Here is a 17,247-nt window from a genome sequence, read left to right as displayed (position 1 = left end):
TTTGGTTGTATTTCTTATGTTCATATTGATTCTGATGCTGGTAGTAAACTTGATGCAAAGTCTAAAATATGTTTTTTCATTGGCTATGGTGATGTGAAATTTGGCTAAAGGTTTTGGGATGAACAAAACAGGAAAATTATCAGAAGTAGAAATGTGATATTTAATGAACATGTTATGTACAAGGACAAGTCAACTGTAGTGTTAGATGTTACAGAGATTGATCAAAAGAAATCTGAGTTTGTCAACTTAGATGGATTGACTAAAAATACTGTCCAGAAAAGAAGTGAAAAAGATAAGGAGAATGAAGATTCATAGGTAGATCAAAGTACACTTGTAACTAAAGTCCGCAGATCTTCCAGGAACATTAGACCTTCACAACGTTATTCACCCGCTTTAAATTATCTTCTATTGACTGATGGTAATGAGCCAGAGTGTTATGATGAAGTCTTGCAAGATGAAAATTCAAGCAAGTGGGAGTTGGCCATGAAGGATGAGATGGATTTCTTGTTGGGGAATCAGACATGGGAATTGACTAAATTGTTAGTAGGAAAGAAGGCTTTGCATAACAAGTGGGTATATAGAATAAAGAACGGGCATGATGGTAGCAAACGTTATAATGCCAGATTAGTTGTTAAAGGGTTCCAGCAGAAGGATGGCATTGACTACACAGAGATATTTTTTTCAGTTATGAAGATGTCAACAATTAGACTGGTGCTGGGAATGGTGGCTGCAGAAAACTTACAACTTGAGCAGTTAGATATGAAGACGGCATTCCTTCATGATAACTTGGAGGAAGACCTTTACATGATTCAGCCAGAAGAGTTTATTGTTCAGGGACAAGAGAATCTAGTATGCAAACTGAGAAAGAGCTTGTATGGCCTAAAACAAGCTCCTAGACAGTGGTACAAGAAATTTGACAGTTTTATGCATAGAATTGGGTTCAAGAGATGTGAAACTGATCACTATTGCTATGTTAAGTTTTTTGACAATTCTTACATCATATTACTATTGTATGTAGATGATATGCTTATTGCAGGGTCTTGCATTGAGGAGATTAATAATCTGAAGAAGCAATTGTCAAAATAGTTTGCAATAAAGGATTTGGGAGCTGCAAAGCAAATCCTTGGTATGAGAATCATTAGAGACAAAGCTAATGGTAAAATAATCCTTGTGACTATATTCTTACACAGAAATTTCTTTACGTCCACGTCTTGTATATTATCCAAAGCTTCCGCTTCTCCCCACTTGGTAAAATAATCGACAGCCACCAGAACGAATCTCCGATTACCTGTCGCCTGGGGAAATGGGCCAATGATATCCAGCCCCCACTGTGCAAAAGGCCATGGACTACTGATCGGGTTCAGATGGTCGGTGGGCTGGTGGATTAGGGGGGCATACTTTTGGCACTGTTCGCATTTAAGTACATACTCGGCGACGTCCTTCTGCATTTGAGGCCACCAAAACTCTTGAGTCATTGCCCGGTGTGCCAATGAACGTCCTCTTACATGGTTGCCGCACAATCCCTCATGAAGCTCAGCCAAGAGCTTGCTCACCTTCTTGGGTCGTAAGCACAGCAAGTATGGCCCTCTGAAGGATCTCCTATACAGCGTCCGGTCTTCTGATAGCTAATATCGAGGAGCCATTCTATGGATTTTGTTGCCCTCCTTTTCGTCACCCGAGAGACGGCCCTCTGCCAGAAAATCAACAATGGGGTCTATGTAACATAGCCCAAATGCTATGATTGCAATGATGTCGATCCCTGCAACTCTCGAATCGCTTACTAGCCTAAGGCTCGGTTTTGGAACAAGCTCGACTTTGATTAGCCAGGGTATCTTTTCAGCCATTGATGATGCCAGCGTGGCTAGGGAGTCGGCGTGCCTATTTTGCGTTTGGGCCAATTGGATAACCTTTACTGTGCTGAAGCCGGCTATAGCTTGCTTTACCTGTTCTAGGTATGCTTTCATTCGGAGATCTCGGGCTTCAAAATTGCCCTGCACCTGATTAACCACCAACCGCGAGTCCGAATATACCTCTAAGTCTCGAGCACCTAAACTCGAAACGGTCTTTAGTCCGGCGAGCAAGTTTTCGTATTCTGCTTCGTTATTGGAGGCTCTGAAGCCCAATCTAAATGAGTGCTCCAGTTGTATCCTTTCCGAGGTGATTATGAAGATTCCTACACCAGCCCCCGTGGAACTCGATGCCCCATCCACATATACCTTCCACGGGAGAGCCTCCATATGGCAAACAACCTCCGCACTCCATTTCGATGAGAATTTGGCGATGAAGTCTGCAAGGATCTGGCCCTTCACCGAGCTTCGAGGTCTCTATCGTATGTCGAAAGAACCAAGCCTGGTCCCCCATTTGGCTATTCGGCCTATGAAATCTGGCCTCTTCAGTAGTGACTGTAAGTAATACTCAGTCAAAACGTACACTATATGAGCTTGAAAATAGTGCAGTAGCTTTCTTGTGGCGTGTATTAGGGCCAATACAAGCTTCTCCAAAGGTAAGTATCTCGTCTTGGCATCAACTAGAGTCTTGCTGATATAGTACACAGGTTGCTGGATTCCTCAGTCCCTCAGTAGTACGGCGCTCACGGTGTGCTTGGACACCGCTAGGTACATGAATAGATCTTCTCCAAGCTCTGGTGCCGATAGCATAGGCACTTGCACCAAATAGTCCTTCAGATCCATAAAGGCTTTGTCGCATTCTTCGTTCCATTGAAACCCAGTCCATTTCTTCAAAAGTTGGTAGAATGGTCGGCAGCGATCTGCAAATTTAGAGATGAACCAATTAAGGGCGGCTAACATCCCGGTCAACACTTGTACTTCCTTTGGATTGCTCGATGGCTTCAGTCTTTTCACAGCTTCTATTTGATCGGGGTTGGCCTCTATTCCCCATTTGGTGATTAGAAAACCCAGGAATTTCCTGGCCCCTACGCCGAACGCCCACTTCTCGGCATTAACACGTAACTTATACTATCAGAGAACTTCAAAAACCCCCTAAAGGTCCTCCGTGTGCCGTGCTACCTGCTTGCTCTTCACCACCATGTCGTTAATGTATACTTCAACCGTACGCCCTATCTTGTCTCGGAATATTCTTGTCATTATTCGTTGGTACGTGGCCCCGGCATTTTTTAATCCAAAGGGCATCACCGTGTAATGATAATTGGCCTCTAGGGAGATGAATGCTGTCTTTTCCTAGTCTTCGGGCGTAAGGGCAATCTGGTGATACCCTTGGAAAGCATCAAGAAAGCTCATCCTTGGGTGCCCATACGTGGCATCGACCAACTGATCAATTTTTGGCATGGGAAAAAGGTCTTTCGAGCATGCTCGGTTGAGGTTCGTGAAGTCCACACAAACCATCCACTTGCCGTTCTTCTTCTTCACTACCACGATGTTCACCAACCAATCTGGGAAGAAAATTTCCCTTATCGCCCCAGCATCCTTCAACTTCTAGACTTTCGCTTTCACTGCTTCAGCATGTTCCCGAGCCGACCTCCTCAGCTTCTGCTTCTTGGGAGGGAACGAGGGTTCAACTCTAAGTCTATGGACAATGAACTCCAAATCTACCCCGAGTACTTCATATGGACTCCATGCAAACACATCCACGTTTTGTATCAGGAGTAACAACATTTCTACTCTTTCCTATCTGTCCATGCCCTTCCCTATGTGGAAACACCTGTCAGCATCTAGAAGTACCCTTACCTTCATCATTCCCTTAGCACAAGCACCCCTCTACTTTCATCGGTTACCCTGTAATTGCTATAAAGGGCCCCCCCCGGTGGCGGGTCCTTCTGCTCGGCATACTCCCCCTGATCGACTTTCTCCTTCTTGTGGTTAACAACAGCGACTAAACATTGTCTAGTCGTATGCTACCTCCCTTTTACCACAATAATACCATGTTCGGTGGGAAACTTTAACTTCACATGCAAGGTGGATGGGACAGCTCCCATCGCGTGGATCCACGGTCTTCCCAGTATCGCAGTGTACGGAGAGAAAGAAGCTACCACTAAAAATGTTACTACCACCTCCTTGCCTTCCATATTCACGGGCAGAGAGATTTGTCCCTTAGGTATTACTATCTTGCCATCAAACCTAACCAATGGCGTATCATACTTCAATCTGAGTCCCCAAAATAGAGTTGGATACATCACATCAGCCCCACTCGCCTGCTCTACCATCACCCTTTTTACCAAAAAGTCGCCTTTCTGGGCAGTTACTACCAAAGCATCATCGTGCGGTTGAACCATCCCCTCTAAGTCATTGTCGCTGAAAGTGATGAGTTCATGGGTAAGTTTCATCTTCTTTCCTGCTGGTTGCACATCCGAGCTTCCCTTTGCGGGGACCACATTTAATACCCCTTTCCTCCCTGCCGGGGTAAGGCTTCTCGGGGTAGCGTGGATGACCTCGATTATTCCGAGTGGAGGTGGAAGGGAGTTGCCTCTCTGCGCAGTACATTGCCCTGTTCCTCGGTCCCTCGGGTCCACCACAAACTCCTTTAAATACCCAGCCTTGACCAATTGTCCGAGATGATCCCTTAATACTCGGCATTGCTCAGTAGTGTGGCCTTTATCTTTGTGGTAAGTGCAGTACAAGTTTTGATTCCTCCTGGAGGGGTCTTCGCCCATCTTGTTCGGCCATCTGAAGTACGGCTCATGTTTAAACTTATCTATGATCCTGTGCACTGGGTCCTTAAACATCACATTTACCTCCCCTATGGGCGCCTCTGGCTCTAGGTTTCTCAAATTCCCCTAGGTCCTTGACTGAAAACCATTCGGTCGAGGGTGATCTGTCATCGGCGCCTTGCCTTTGTTTTGCATCCGGTCATCTTCCAGTCGTTTATATTCTTCAATACGCCTCATTAGCTGCCTCATGTCCTCAGGAGCCTTCTTAATCAATGACTCCCTCAGCCCGGACTCCTCGGGCAATCCTATTCTAAATGTGCTCACGGCAATCTTCTCGTTTCCTCTGCCGATTTTGTTGTAAAGCTCCCAGTATCGGCTAGCATAATTACGAAGGGTTTCCCTCGCCCTCATCTTCATAGATAGCAGTGCATCTATCAGTTGCGACACCCAGCTGGATGTCACGAACCGGGTTCCGAACTCTTGTATCAGTTCTACGAAATCGTGGATGGAGCCCTTGTGCAACCCGTTGAACCATCTTAAAGTCGTGGGACCAAGGCTGGAGGGAAAGACCTTACACATCAGAGCATCATTGCGGGTATGTAAAGACATCATTTGTATATAGTGGCTGACGTGCTCCACCGGGTCCGTTTTCCCATCATGTGAATTGAAAGGTGGGCGCGTGAATCTGTCCGGCATTGGTGCCCGCTCAATGTCTGTTGTGAACAGGGATCAAGCTGCCCTACGCAGTGCACGGCTCATCGCATTCATAGCTGCATTGTGGGGCCGTTTCTCTTCTAGAGAGTCCGAGCCTTGATCTGCAGGTTCCCGCGACCGCGAGTGATTTCGTCGTCGGGGAGATTCCCGTGAACGCGAACGGTCTTGGTACCGACGGGATTCCCTCGAATGTAAGCGCTCTCGGTGGTGGGTTCCTAACTGATTTGATCCCGTTCCATGTCTTTGTTCCTCGGCGTCAAGCCTTCTTTCTCAGTTTTCTTGATCCCTTCTGCGACGCACATTTCTCGCTTCCAGCTCCAAATCTCTTGCCAACTTGCGCAGCCGTTCAAGCTCCTCATCCCGCTCGTCAAACTGCCCATGCCCTAAAGCACCAGACACTGTTTTTTGTGTTTGATATGACCCTTCTCCGAGGCCGGACCGTTCTTCCTCTTGCTCATAAGCCCAATCTTCACGCCTTTTCTACCTCCGTTCTCGCCAAGAGGATCCCCGAGAAGATCCTATCGAGCCGCTTTCTGCATGACGTCCAGAACATCTCCCAGACATCTTCCCTTGCACGAGTCTCAGTGGAACCATTGCCTTGTAGAAGATTCCTACAGATGGCGCCAATTGTGAGCACCCGAAATGAGATTGCTGGACTGGGCTTCACTTCAGATTCACAACTTATTTCTTTAGTGGGTATGGATTTCCTACTATGAGTCGTTCTCGGCACCAAGACTCAATGAGATCACTTTTCTCTTTCTATATTGCCACCTTCTTGCTCTCTCTCTCTCTCTTTCTTTCTTTTTCTCCCCCTCTTTTTTCAACCAACCCCAGCTTCCTCTCACCTCTCATATTTATAGCACTCTGATTAGTGGGGTGTTATGATTGTTTTTGTAGTTAGTGCAGTGAGCGGTTCAGTATCATTAGTCATAAGTGGGTGGTTAGGTGGGAGTGGGATGGGGTGAAGATGGCTTTGGAACTTGGTTCCCACTTCAGCGATTATGCCCGGCAGTGATGTTTCTAGTATTGCCAAGCATGTTCATGATGGGTGTTCGGACGTTTACTCTTCCTATATTGTCTAGTAATGACCCCCCTCCCCCCGGAGCAGAGACCGAGTGGCAGAACCTGGGCCTACACTCAGCATGGGCCTAGGTTGGGATCATGGAAAAAAAGGGGGATGGGAACAATGGGCTACACCATCTATGTTTGAACTAGAGGCCTAAATGGACCTGGACATCTTGGGGCCGTACAGTTCTAATTTAAACTTATCATTGAAATTATTTTTTTGTTTACCCGTAACAACATACTATTTAGGATTTGTTACGAAAATATTGTGAATATTGCATTTCTTGCAATATTTTGTTCAACATTCAATGGACCAAAATTTTGGAGAGGCTGACTTTTGTTTTTAATGGGTTCAATTGTTATTAAGGGTGTACAATTCTTTTTTTAGGGTGGTCAACTTTTTTTTTCTAAGGTATTAATTTAAAACTCAAAATTTTATAAGGTATATTAAAAAAAAATAAATAAAATCAGGGTGGTCGGCTGACCACTCTCATTAGTACTTGGTGCTGCCCTTAGTTACAATACACTGATAGACATGTACCTAATATCACACCAAGATTGCCATAGTCCCTTGAAATTTTAAAATTTTTTTAATGCTATATATAAATACATAAGATTTGAGGGTTCAGATTAAAAACTGTACGTTTTTAGACCCCTTAAACACAAACAGATTAATCTAGTTATTTAGCCGCGTGATTAACTTAGATAAATTATTTAGATCTAGGTTAACACAAATAAATCATATCATTGAAACGGTGAGAAAAATAAAGAATACAATGATATGATAACATAGGAAAACCAAGCCGGTAAAAAACCTGGAGAGGATTTAACTTAGCTATCCACAAGGTAAAACAGATTCACTATGAAAGAATTGAAGTTTTACAATAGCGACTTAGACCACTAACATCCTATTGCTACCTTAAGTAGAAAACTTATAACCACGACCACATGACAGCTCTGATTTCTCGAACTACTTCTTTCTTGGATTCATAGCAACCACAAGTATTCCCACTTGTGTTTTTCTTTAAGCTCTTTATGCAGCAACTAAAACGATCACCAAGCTCTTGACATCAATCTTGATCTTAATAACCCTAAGTATGTATGAAGGCAGACACCTCTAGATCTCACAAGAGATTCATACACACAGCATAAACAACAACTATAAAACATGGTTAGGGTTTTTCCTTTTATACTAAAGGCTAAATATGAAACCCTACATGTCATATGGGCTTGGGCTTGAGTTGGAAAATTTTGCAGAAAAACAATCTGCATGAGCTTTGATCGATTGAGTCTAATTTTCGATCGATTGAGCCTTGCATAAAGTGATTAGTAATTTTCTGCAATTACTCGATTCTAACTTTACAATAAACATACTTTGAGCAGCCTAATTCTAAAATCTAAATTTTGATCATAGTTTGCCAACATTACATATTGAATTTCTAAAACATTTATATCCTAAATCCTCAGAACCTAACAAACTCCCCTTTTGGCAATCCATGACAAAACACATAATAAAACAAAATGCTCAAAGTTACAAAAAACAGCCCATTACAATAAAATTTCCCAACCAAAAATAATCCAACCTAATTACTATCTATCAGTTGCAACTGTAGACAGCATGTGTATTATTGAAACACTCAACAAACACATAAACGCATGTGTGGAAAATACAAGTAAAACAAAAGTAAATTCTTGATTTCACATAATATAAAATAAAAGACATATATCATGAATAATCTCTTAAATATAAATCAATAGTCAATGTAGCACAATGTGAAATAAGAAATAGAAATAACAACATAATGTCTCCCCCTAACATATACAACTCATAAAAAATAAAGATATCAAAATAAATACATCATGAGCCAAAAAATAAGTACAAGATGAAGCACCTAGATATAATCTAAAACTCCAAAAAAAAAAAAAAAAAAAAACTCCCCTTATCTCCATCCATATGTACTCCCCCTTTTTGTGACGAATTGCCAAAGGGCAATCAAGAATCATCATCAAAAGGAGGTGGTGGAGGTGACCGTTTAAAGCTCGCCAAATCTGCAGGCAAAGCCTGAAGCTCCGTGAGCACATCCACTAAGAGCTGACCATAAGCCGCCTGAATGGTTATGACAGTGTTCAACATACAACTAATGCTAGAATCATCCGAAGTAGAAGGTGGAGAAGTAGCAGCAGCAATTGGATCAACAAACTCCTCAGCAGTGGGATCACTTGAAGAAGGAGGAGGAGAAGGTGCAACACCCGAAGAAGACTTAACTCTAGGGCGTTTAGAGCTAGCTGTCATCTGAGCAGCTCTTTGCCTAAGGAAGATGGCACCTATAGGAGTTATAATGTGTACAGGCTTAGAAGCAGGGAACTCATCTAAACCTAAATGTAATAAAATTCGATAAATAAAAACAAGGAAAAACAAACCATGTGCAGTAAAACTACTCCTATGAACCTCAACAAAGGATCGAATGAAAAGATAAGGAAAACTCATAGGAGCATCTGTCACAAGGGCATACAAAAATGCACATCTCTCGATAAGAATGGTGGAAGTGAGAAATAGGCCAGATGGAATGACAAGAAATTTAGAAAAACAAATAATGAATCTCAGTCAACTCATGATAGGTAATCCGAGGATCAGTACCCCACTAATGGAAGTACCGGTGAGATATGACATAACGTCATCAAGTCGAGAGCTCTCATCATAAGGATACACAGGATGTTGTACCTTAGGCACCCCAAGAGCAAAGGCATCTACCAAAAGAGTAATGACATACTCTTCACCCCGTATCTAACTCTTCACAAATTGAGTGTTGGAATCATTGGAGTGGACAAAGAAGTTTGAGTAGAACTCTTTAATCAAGGTAACTGGAGGAGGATGATCTATATCCATCAAAGGTAACCAAATCTTACGCTCAAAATTCCTCCTAATTTTCTGGTCAAGCTCATCTAAAACAACTTTTCTCTCAGCCCACACAGACCTAAGAATGCTTAGCTTCTCATAGGTCTCCTGGTTTTTCTCATTACGAAACCTCTCACTATCAAAAGCTGGAGTAGAAGAGGAGGTAGATGTCCTATGGGCTCTAGTCTTCCTAACCATGATGCTAAGGGTTTAAAAAAAAAAAAAAAAAAAAAAAAAAAAAAAAAAAAAAAAAAAAAAAACAACAACAACAACAACAACAACAAAGGGCAGACTATATCATACATGGTTAAAGCACAAAAAAAAAAAAAAAAAAAAAAAAAAAAGAAAAAAAAAAAAAGAAAAGAAAAGAACAATCTATATGATGCATGAACAGAATAACCACATGATGCATGCTCTAATGCATTGAGAATAGTCCAATTATACTTTAAAAACACAGAATTGGCTTGAACATAGAGTTTTAGAACAAAAACCCAAACTTTGAAAAACCCAATTTCATAATCCCAACAAATTGATCAATTTATCATTACATAAGTTAGATAACAGTATATAATGACATAATTAATCAATTGCACAAGCCAATTTCATCAAATTAATCTCAATTGAACAAAATCCCCAAATTCGGTGAGTTTCAAGCCCTAGGATTTTCAATTCTCCCCAAATCACCAAATTGATCAAATTAAACTAAGGAACATGTTTACATCATCCAATAACAAAAACCCATTGATCAATTATGAAAGAAAACATCTCAAACATCAAAAACCCCAAAAACTATTAGGTCCGAAAATTTCCTTAAAATGCATGAAAAATGAAATTAAACTAAAAAAGAAAGGGTAGAATGGTCTTACTGGTGCTAGACGACAAAAACCTTGAGAAAAATTTGAGGGAAAATGAAAAAAAATTGATAGTGAATTTAGATCGGTTGAAGAGAGAGACAAAAGATTTTTGAAAACTTTTGAAATAGTGAAGAACACATGAAAAGCTCATGTTTTAAAAAAACTCTCTGACCGATTTTCGATTGGTTGAAAATAGGTTCAATCGATTGAAAAACATATTCGATTGATCTAGCATCAATCGAGCAACAATTGAGCCAAGCAGATTCAAACCAAATTTTTAATCGCAATTTCAATCGATCAAGCAACAAGTTCGATCAATTGAAAATATGGAAAAATCAAACTTTTGAAAAACTGAGCATTTTAATGCAAAAACTCCTCAAAGCACAATGTTTTATGAATAAAATGCATGAGTATAAGAAATAACTTGGAAGATGTAATCACAGCCATTGATCTCTCAAGGAAGACCTTTGCACGTATTCGATTGAATTATGTGTTTGCCATAGCCTACAATGTGGTTGCAATCCCCATAGCTGCTGGGGTTTTATATCCTTCTCTAGGGATCATGTTACCACCATGGGCAGCTGGTGCATGTATGGCTCTCTCATCTGTAAGTGTAGTATACTCTTCTTTGCTTCTTAGGAGATACAAAAAACCTAGACTTACAACCATACTAGAAATAACTGTAGAGTAGAAAGAGAACTGAAAAATTTTAGGCTACGGCTTTGAATTGAGATAAGATGGGGGTTCCATTAGAGTTTGATATCCCAATTTTGTATATATTTTTTTTCTTACACCGAGGGTGTAAGTTTGGCACCCCATTCAATATAAATCCCCTAGTATAATAATGTCCTTAATGCCTTTTCTTTTTAAATTTCTATTTTTTTCCCACTTTGTTATGATATTTTTATTCAATGAAAATGATTATGTTTGCTCTCTCTATCTCTCTCTGATTGTGGGGTTGTGCATACATGTTTCAGTGTTTGTGTGCACTAGGCACACGTGCATTTCATGTGAATTTACATGAGGGAAGAGAAGGTATTTTATGTAGGGAATATATGGACTCTCCCTCTTACAGCATGTGTCCCGCACAATGTGGAGTCCATATGTTGTGAGAGGGTGAATGTATATATCTAATGTGTGAAATAATTATTTGAGAGAATGTTTGTTTGTTTGTGTACCATATATAAATTGTGGGAAAGTTCTCTAAATTGCGGGTCTCAATATATGCAGCTAAATGCACAATTAAAGAGTTGTTTTTTTTTCATTTGAAAAATAAAAAGAGTTGTATTTTCATTTGAGGAAAAATAAGGAAACTTCTAAACCTTTTCATGGGATAGTTTCAATGTTCTGTTTGTATTTATTCTTTAAGGCTTTGTTTGTTTTTACTGAAAATTTTTCTCCATTTTCGGGTGTTTGATCCAACTAAAAATAATGGTCAACCTTATAGAAATGGTGAAGACACCTTTTAATTCTTTGTTTGTGTTAAGGCTTTGTGTTTTGACTGAAAATATTTTGTCTATTTTTGGGTGTTTGGCCTAACTGAAAATAATGGTCAATTTGAAAAAAATTTCAAGCTGACAGTAAAATAACTCCCTTTAAGGCGTAAATTATTTTTTTTTTTTTAATATCTAATATCTTCTTTGTAAAAAAAAGTTTGAAAAATATCTCAATCACTCTCTTTTTCTCCTCCTACCTACCCCACCCATCACGACCATAAACTAGTCGTGACCATCGGTGCCACCACTGCGATTATTGACGCCTCTACTACGACCATTGGCACAAGAAACCTCTCTCTCTCTCTCTCTCTAACCCACCCACCCACCTAAACTATCGCAACCATCACCTCGGCAATCACAAACCACCCTTGGCAACTCCTTGCAGGTTTAAATTTTGTTAAGATGAATTTCTTTCCATACAAACCAAACACTTTAAAATGTTTTCCAGTGCATTTTTAAGAATATAACTAAACACCTGAAATATTTTCTTTGCAATCATAATATTTTTACTTAAAAATATTTTACAATCAGGAAATCATTTTTAGTTGAAACAAGCGAAACCTTAGGAGGTGTTTGGTACATATGTTTGAAAACATGTGTTTTGTTGTTTGAAAATATGTGTGGAAATACGTGAGTTAAAAAATGTGTGGAAATGCGAGTAATATTGTTTAAAAACTAAAACATGTGTTTTGAATCAGTTTTTAAACAAGTCTACCAAACAGCCCCTTAGGCTTTATGTAACTAAAAATTAGGTTAAACTGAACATCTTTATGTAACTGAAAATCAACAAAAAGCTTTTTGAAACCACTGTCCTTCCACTTGCAGCAAATCTCTCTTTAAATAGGTTAAACTGAAAGTTTCTCTTTATTTCTTGTGTAACGGAGTCAAGCTAAGAAGAAGCTGACCTTGAGATAATCCAGAACCCAATGGAGCTATTAATAACAATGTTGGCTTGACCAATTTAGAGTCTATATTGTTGAATGAATCAACTTTAAAAGTTAATTGGCATTCCTAGCCAAAGCCCTTCACTAGTATGCAAGCTTAACATTTTAATCTCTTTTATGAATAAATTTTTTTTTAAGGCATGTATGGAAAAACCACAGTTGATTTGACCTTCTTAACAAATTCTCTCACACATTTTTTTTTTTTTTAAATTTTATGTGGGAAGTTTTACAAACTACTGTTTGCATGTAAACAAGCTAAGCCAAGCCAAACTTAGCATTACAAACTCATAATTTTATTTATTTTACTTGAAACATTAGCTGAGTTCAAGCCCATCACTAAAATATTATCTGTTAAGCCTTATTCATTTTTTGGTGAACAAATGCATATTTCTTTTTGATAAATTAAAAATGATAAGGAGGAGGAGAACAGTATGGCTTCCTTACCTAGTTATAACCATAGAAGCTCGAATATGTTAATGAACTGATTAATTAATTTTATTTTTTTCTCTTATATAAAATAAATACCGTAACTAAAATTTTTAGCCATTTAAAAATATATGTTAATAATCAATAACAAAATTATATTTGAAATTATATATATTATTTAAATAAATTAGATAATATGATTTTCACTTATGAATTTATAAAAATTAGATTAACCAACCTTGTATTTTTTATAGCTTCAAAAAAAAAAAAAAAAAAAAAATAATACTAGACTTGAACAACATGTTTCTTCAAGTATTAAACACAACTTAGATCTACCCAAATACAAGTAAAGTGCGTTTTGTCAAAGGATTAGCCAACTACATAAAATATGTCCTTAACATCTCTCTCTTTCTTTCTTTTTCTCCCCCTTTTTTTTCAACCAACCCCAGCTTCCTCTCACCTCTCATATTTATAGCACTCTGATTAGTGGGGTGTTATGATTGTTTTTGTAGTTAGTGCAATGAGCGGTCCAGTATCATTAGTCATAAGTGGGTGGTTAGGCCTTTATTTTATTTTGAGATGTCTCAAAATGAAGCCCACTTTGAAATGTCAATAAATAAATTTCTTAACATACCATTTACTTTAATTAAAAATTCAATATCCATCTTTCACTAAAATTTAAATTAAAGAGGGTGGTTTTGAAAAATTGAACTTATTTATGTAAAATACAATAAATTAAATAATGTTCCCTTAAAATGTCGAGTTTTACATTAATATATTTGAGTTTGACTCAATTAATAGTTGAGTCAAAACTTAGGCTTGGACTTAACTCACAGTACTGGTTCAAGGCCTAGGCATCTTAGGCCCCCACTTGTCCCTATTTGTTCATTAAGGAAGGTTTTAAGGCCCCATTAAAGAAACAAAAGTTCTCAAAATTGTTTTAAAAAATGCAAAAATTGTAGAATGATAAATACTTTTTTTTTTAAAGAAGAAAACATATGTGGGTTTTGCATTCTTTTCCCATTTTTAATTAAGAAGGTTAAAAAATATTGAGTTAATAGAAATTCAACACAATTAAAACTCTAAAGTATTTCACAAAAGAAAAAATTGTTATGAATGTGTCAAATAAAAATAATCATTGACAATCAAATTTCATAACAACTTGTAAAATAGATATTAATAAACCAAATACAAAAATATATTAGCAATTTTCTCTTAAAAATCAAGTAGAATGGTTAAGTTGAATAGATTATGTTAGTATATAGATTAGGCTAGATTAGCCCATTGGGCTTAGCCCAGTATACCTTACTTGTACTACACTTATATTACTTGTACTGTACACATACTTAGCCTATATAAGGCTCTCTTTTGTACATTGTTTTATACACATCAATATATAGACTATTCAGTCTTTCTCTCACTTTATATTGTTAACATGGTATCAGATCCTTTCCTCTGATTTTTTTGGTTCCTGTGGACATCTCTGGCATTCTTCCGCTGCCCTCGCCTTTGTCCAGTAGTCATTGTCAGAAGCGAGTCACCACCATCACGCCTACAACCTTAGAACACTCGAATTTCGTCAATTTGTTGATCGAACTGCTAAAGTCAAGGCACACATTGACAAATCTAACAATTAAGCAAAACCCAACCAAGAACAGCCAGAAACCATCTCTCATGCGCTCCCACGCACCGGCTAAAGTTTCTTCCTCGTGAGCATGCGCCTCCACGCGCCACCACGCTCCTGCACGCGCCTTCACGCGCCGTCTTCATTTCATAAGCGCCTCACGCGTCGATCATCTCCGTCACGCACTTCCACGCGCCTGCCCGAATTACATCCTACCACTTCAGCCCTAGAGTGACGTCACACAGACACGTCAGCATCCCATGTTAGCATACGTCAGCATCTAGCTGTTGACCATTGACTGAGCTATTGACCGTTGACCATATCGTTGACCATTGACTTTGACCAAAGTCAAAATTTTTCAACAGGGCCTGTCTTGCTCAGTCTTTCACGAAGATTCCGATTTTGGGCTCCGTTTCTTTATTTGAGGTCTCTAAATCCTACTTTTTGGTCAGTTTCTTCATTATGACTCAACAAAACGAATGAGATATCATTCATCCTATCACCATTATGTTGGATGGTCCTACTAGCTATCATGCATGGTCTCAGAATATGGCTGTCTTTCTTACGGGTCGTAAATTGTGGAGATATGTGACTGGTTCAATTCCTAAGCCAGTACCAAACCTTGAGTCCAAAGCCACAGCTGCTGAAGATGCCTCCAAGACTGTTGATGATTATGAAGAACCCCTAGAAGAATGGGAGAGTATTCAGAGTAAGATCTTATCTTGGTTTATCAATATGTCTATTCCCTCTATTCATAATCTTCTTCCTCGTCTTGAAACTGCTGAGTCTGCTTGGAATTTTTGGCCAATCATTATAATTGTACAAATGATTCAAGCTTGGAGTTCCACATTGAATCAAAACTCTATCAAATGCGCCAAGAGCCAGGTTAGTCTATTTCTGATTTTTATTCTGAGACTTCCATTATGTGGGAACAACTCTCTGCTGCAGATCCTCCACTAGTGTGTTCTAAGGACATTGAGCTATTTGTCAAATATCATGATTGCAGTAAATTTATGCACTTTATGATGGGTTTACGTGAGGATTTTGAGCCTACTAGGACTTCTCTGCTTAGCCGGTCTCCTACTCCTTCTCTTGATACTACAGTCAAGGAGCTCATTTCTGAGGAGAACTATCGGCCTACTCATCATATGTCATCATCTGATCATGTATTGGCTACACCATCTCCATAGCCTCCCATTGCTGCATACCCACTGCTACTCCTCTTTATTGTGACAATCGTAGTGCTATCTACATTGCTCATAATGATGTCTTCCACGAACACACCAAGCACATTGAGATCGATTGCCACATCACTCACCAGCATCTTAAAAAGGGCAATCTCAAGTTGTTGTCCATCTCCTCTGCTGACCAGCCTGCTGATATCTTCACCAAGTCTCACCCGCCTGGTCGTCTTCAGGATCTTATATCCAAACTCCAATTGGCTTCCTCCTTGCCACCTTGAGTTTGAGGGGGGATGTTAGTGTATAGGTTAGGCTAGATTAGCCCATTGGGCTTAGCCCAATATACCTTACTTGTACTACACTCATATTACTTGTACTGTACACATGCCTAACCTATATAAGGCTCTCTTTTGTACATTGTTTTATACATATCAATATATAGACTATTCAGTCTTTCTCTCACTTTATATTGTTAACATTTAATGTAACATTTAAATATTAAAAAATTTATTAAAATTTATTTCCTTAAGCTCCAAAATGTATTGAGTAAACCTGTTGACTTATTTGTTAAATAAAAGTACCCCAAAAAAAAAAAAAATTTCCCTAAACGAACACGAGCTATTATAAATAGTATAGAAAATATTTTTTTAATTAAAAAATTGTTTATATTCACTTTATTGTTCTATGGTTAGTTTCTAGAACCAGCATCAAATTTCATATTGTTCTATAAGTGAAAAATATCATATTGTTTTTTGCTTTTGGAGAATCAATATCATATTCTTCCATATGTGGAAAATAGGTTCCGCAAGTTTCTTGTGGTATACAAATAATTTACCCTCGGTGTTTTCAGTTAAAATTTCAATTTTCATGTACTTCTAGAGAAACAAACTATTGTTTTCCTCAAAAAAAAGAAAAAAAAAAAAGTGCTTCTAGAGAAAGAAAGAAACAATTGTTTTACTTTTTCAAACGTGAGGTAGCATGAAGATTGTAGCAAAAATGTTCAAATCAACCCAGCTTCTCCGCTAGATAATCAAAGAATTTTCAGCACGAAGCAAACACTTGGTCAAATATCTCAAAAACAAATGTGTGGTTGGTTAAAATTTCCTTAATCCGAATCACGTTGAAAGATTATCTAAACTTTCTTTATGTTAATCATTTATCATTGTTTACAGTTGCCCATCATTGACTCTATACCATCAGCTAGTAGCCTGGTACCTATTGGGAATTATTGGCATATTTGCTCTTTCACGCTACTTGCTCAAGAAAAGTTTGGGAAAAGCTGCCTAAGCTTAACTAGCCCCTCCTCACACGTAGGAGCCCTCTCTCTTGTTATTACGAGTTATTTTCTCCCTTACGGTTTTCTTAAGGGTTTGTGTGTGTGTGTGTGTGTGTGTTTTTTTTTTTTTTTTTTTTTTTTTTTTTT

General features: G+C 38.6%; 1 protein-coding gene across 1 annotated transcript; it reads right to left on the bottom strand.

The window, feature by feature from the left end:
* Positions 1 to 4,750: 4,750 nt before the first annotated feature.
* LOC112011177 (uncharacterized) lies at positions 4,751 to 5,320 on the bottom strand. The gene has a single exon (XM_024043555.1). It carries the CDS (start codon positions 5,318 to 5,320, stop codon positions 4,751 to 4,753), a length of 570 nt encoding a protein of 189 aa, XP_023899323.1.
* Between the last annotated feature and the right edge of the window lie 11,927 nt (positions 5,321 to 17,247).

The sequence above is a fragment of the Quercus suber genome, unplaced genomic scaffold (genome assembly GCF_002906115.3).
Source record: "Quercus suber isolate HL8 unplaced genomic scaffold, Cork oak 2.0 scaffold_533, whole genome shotgun sequence".
Lineage (NCBI taxonomy): Eukaryota > Viridiplantae > Streptophyta > Magnoliopsida > Fagales > Fagaceae > Quercus > Quercus suber.
The sequence above is the reverse complement of the archived record's forward strand: the minus strand, read 5'-3'. Positions and strand labels throughout refer to the sequence as shown.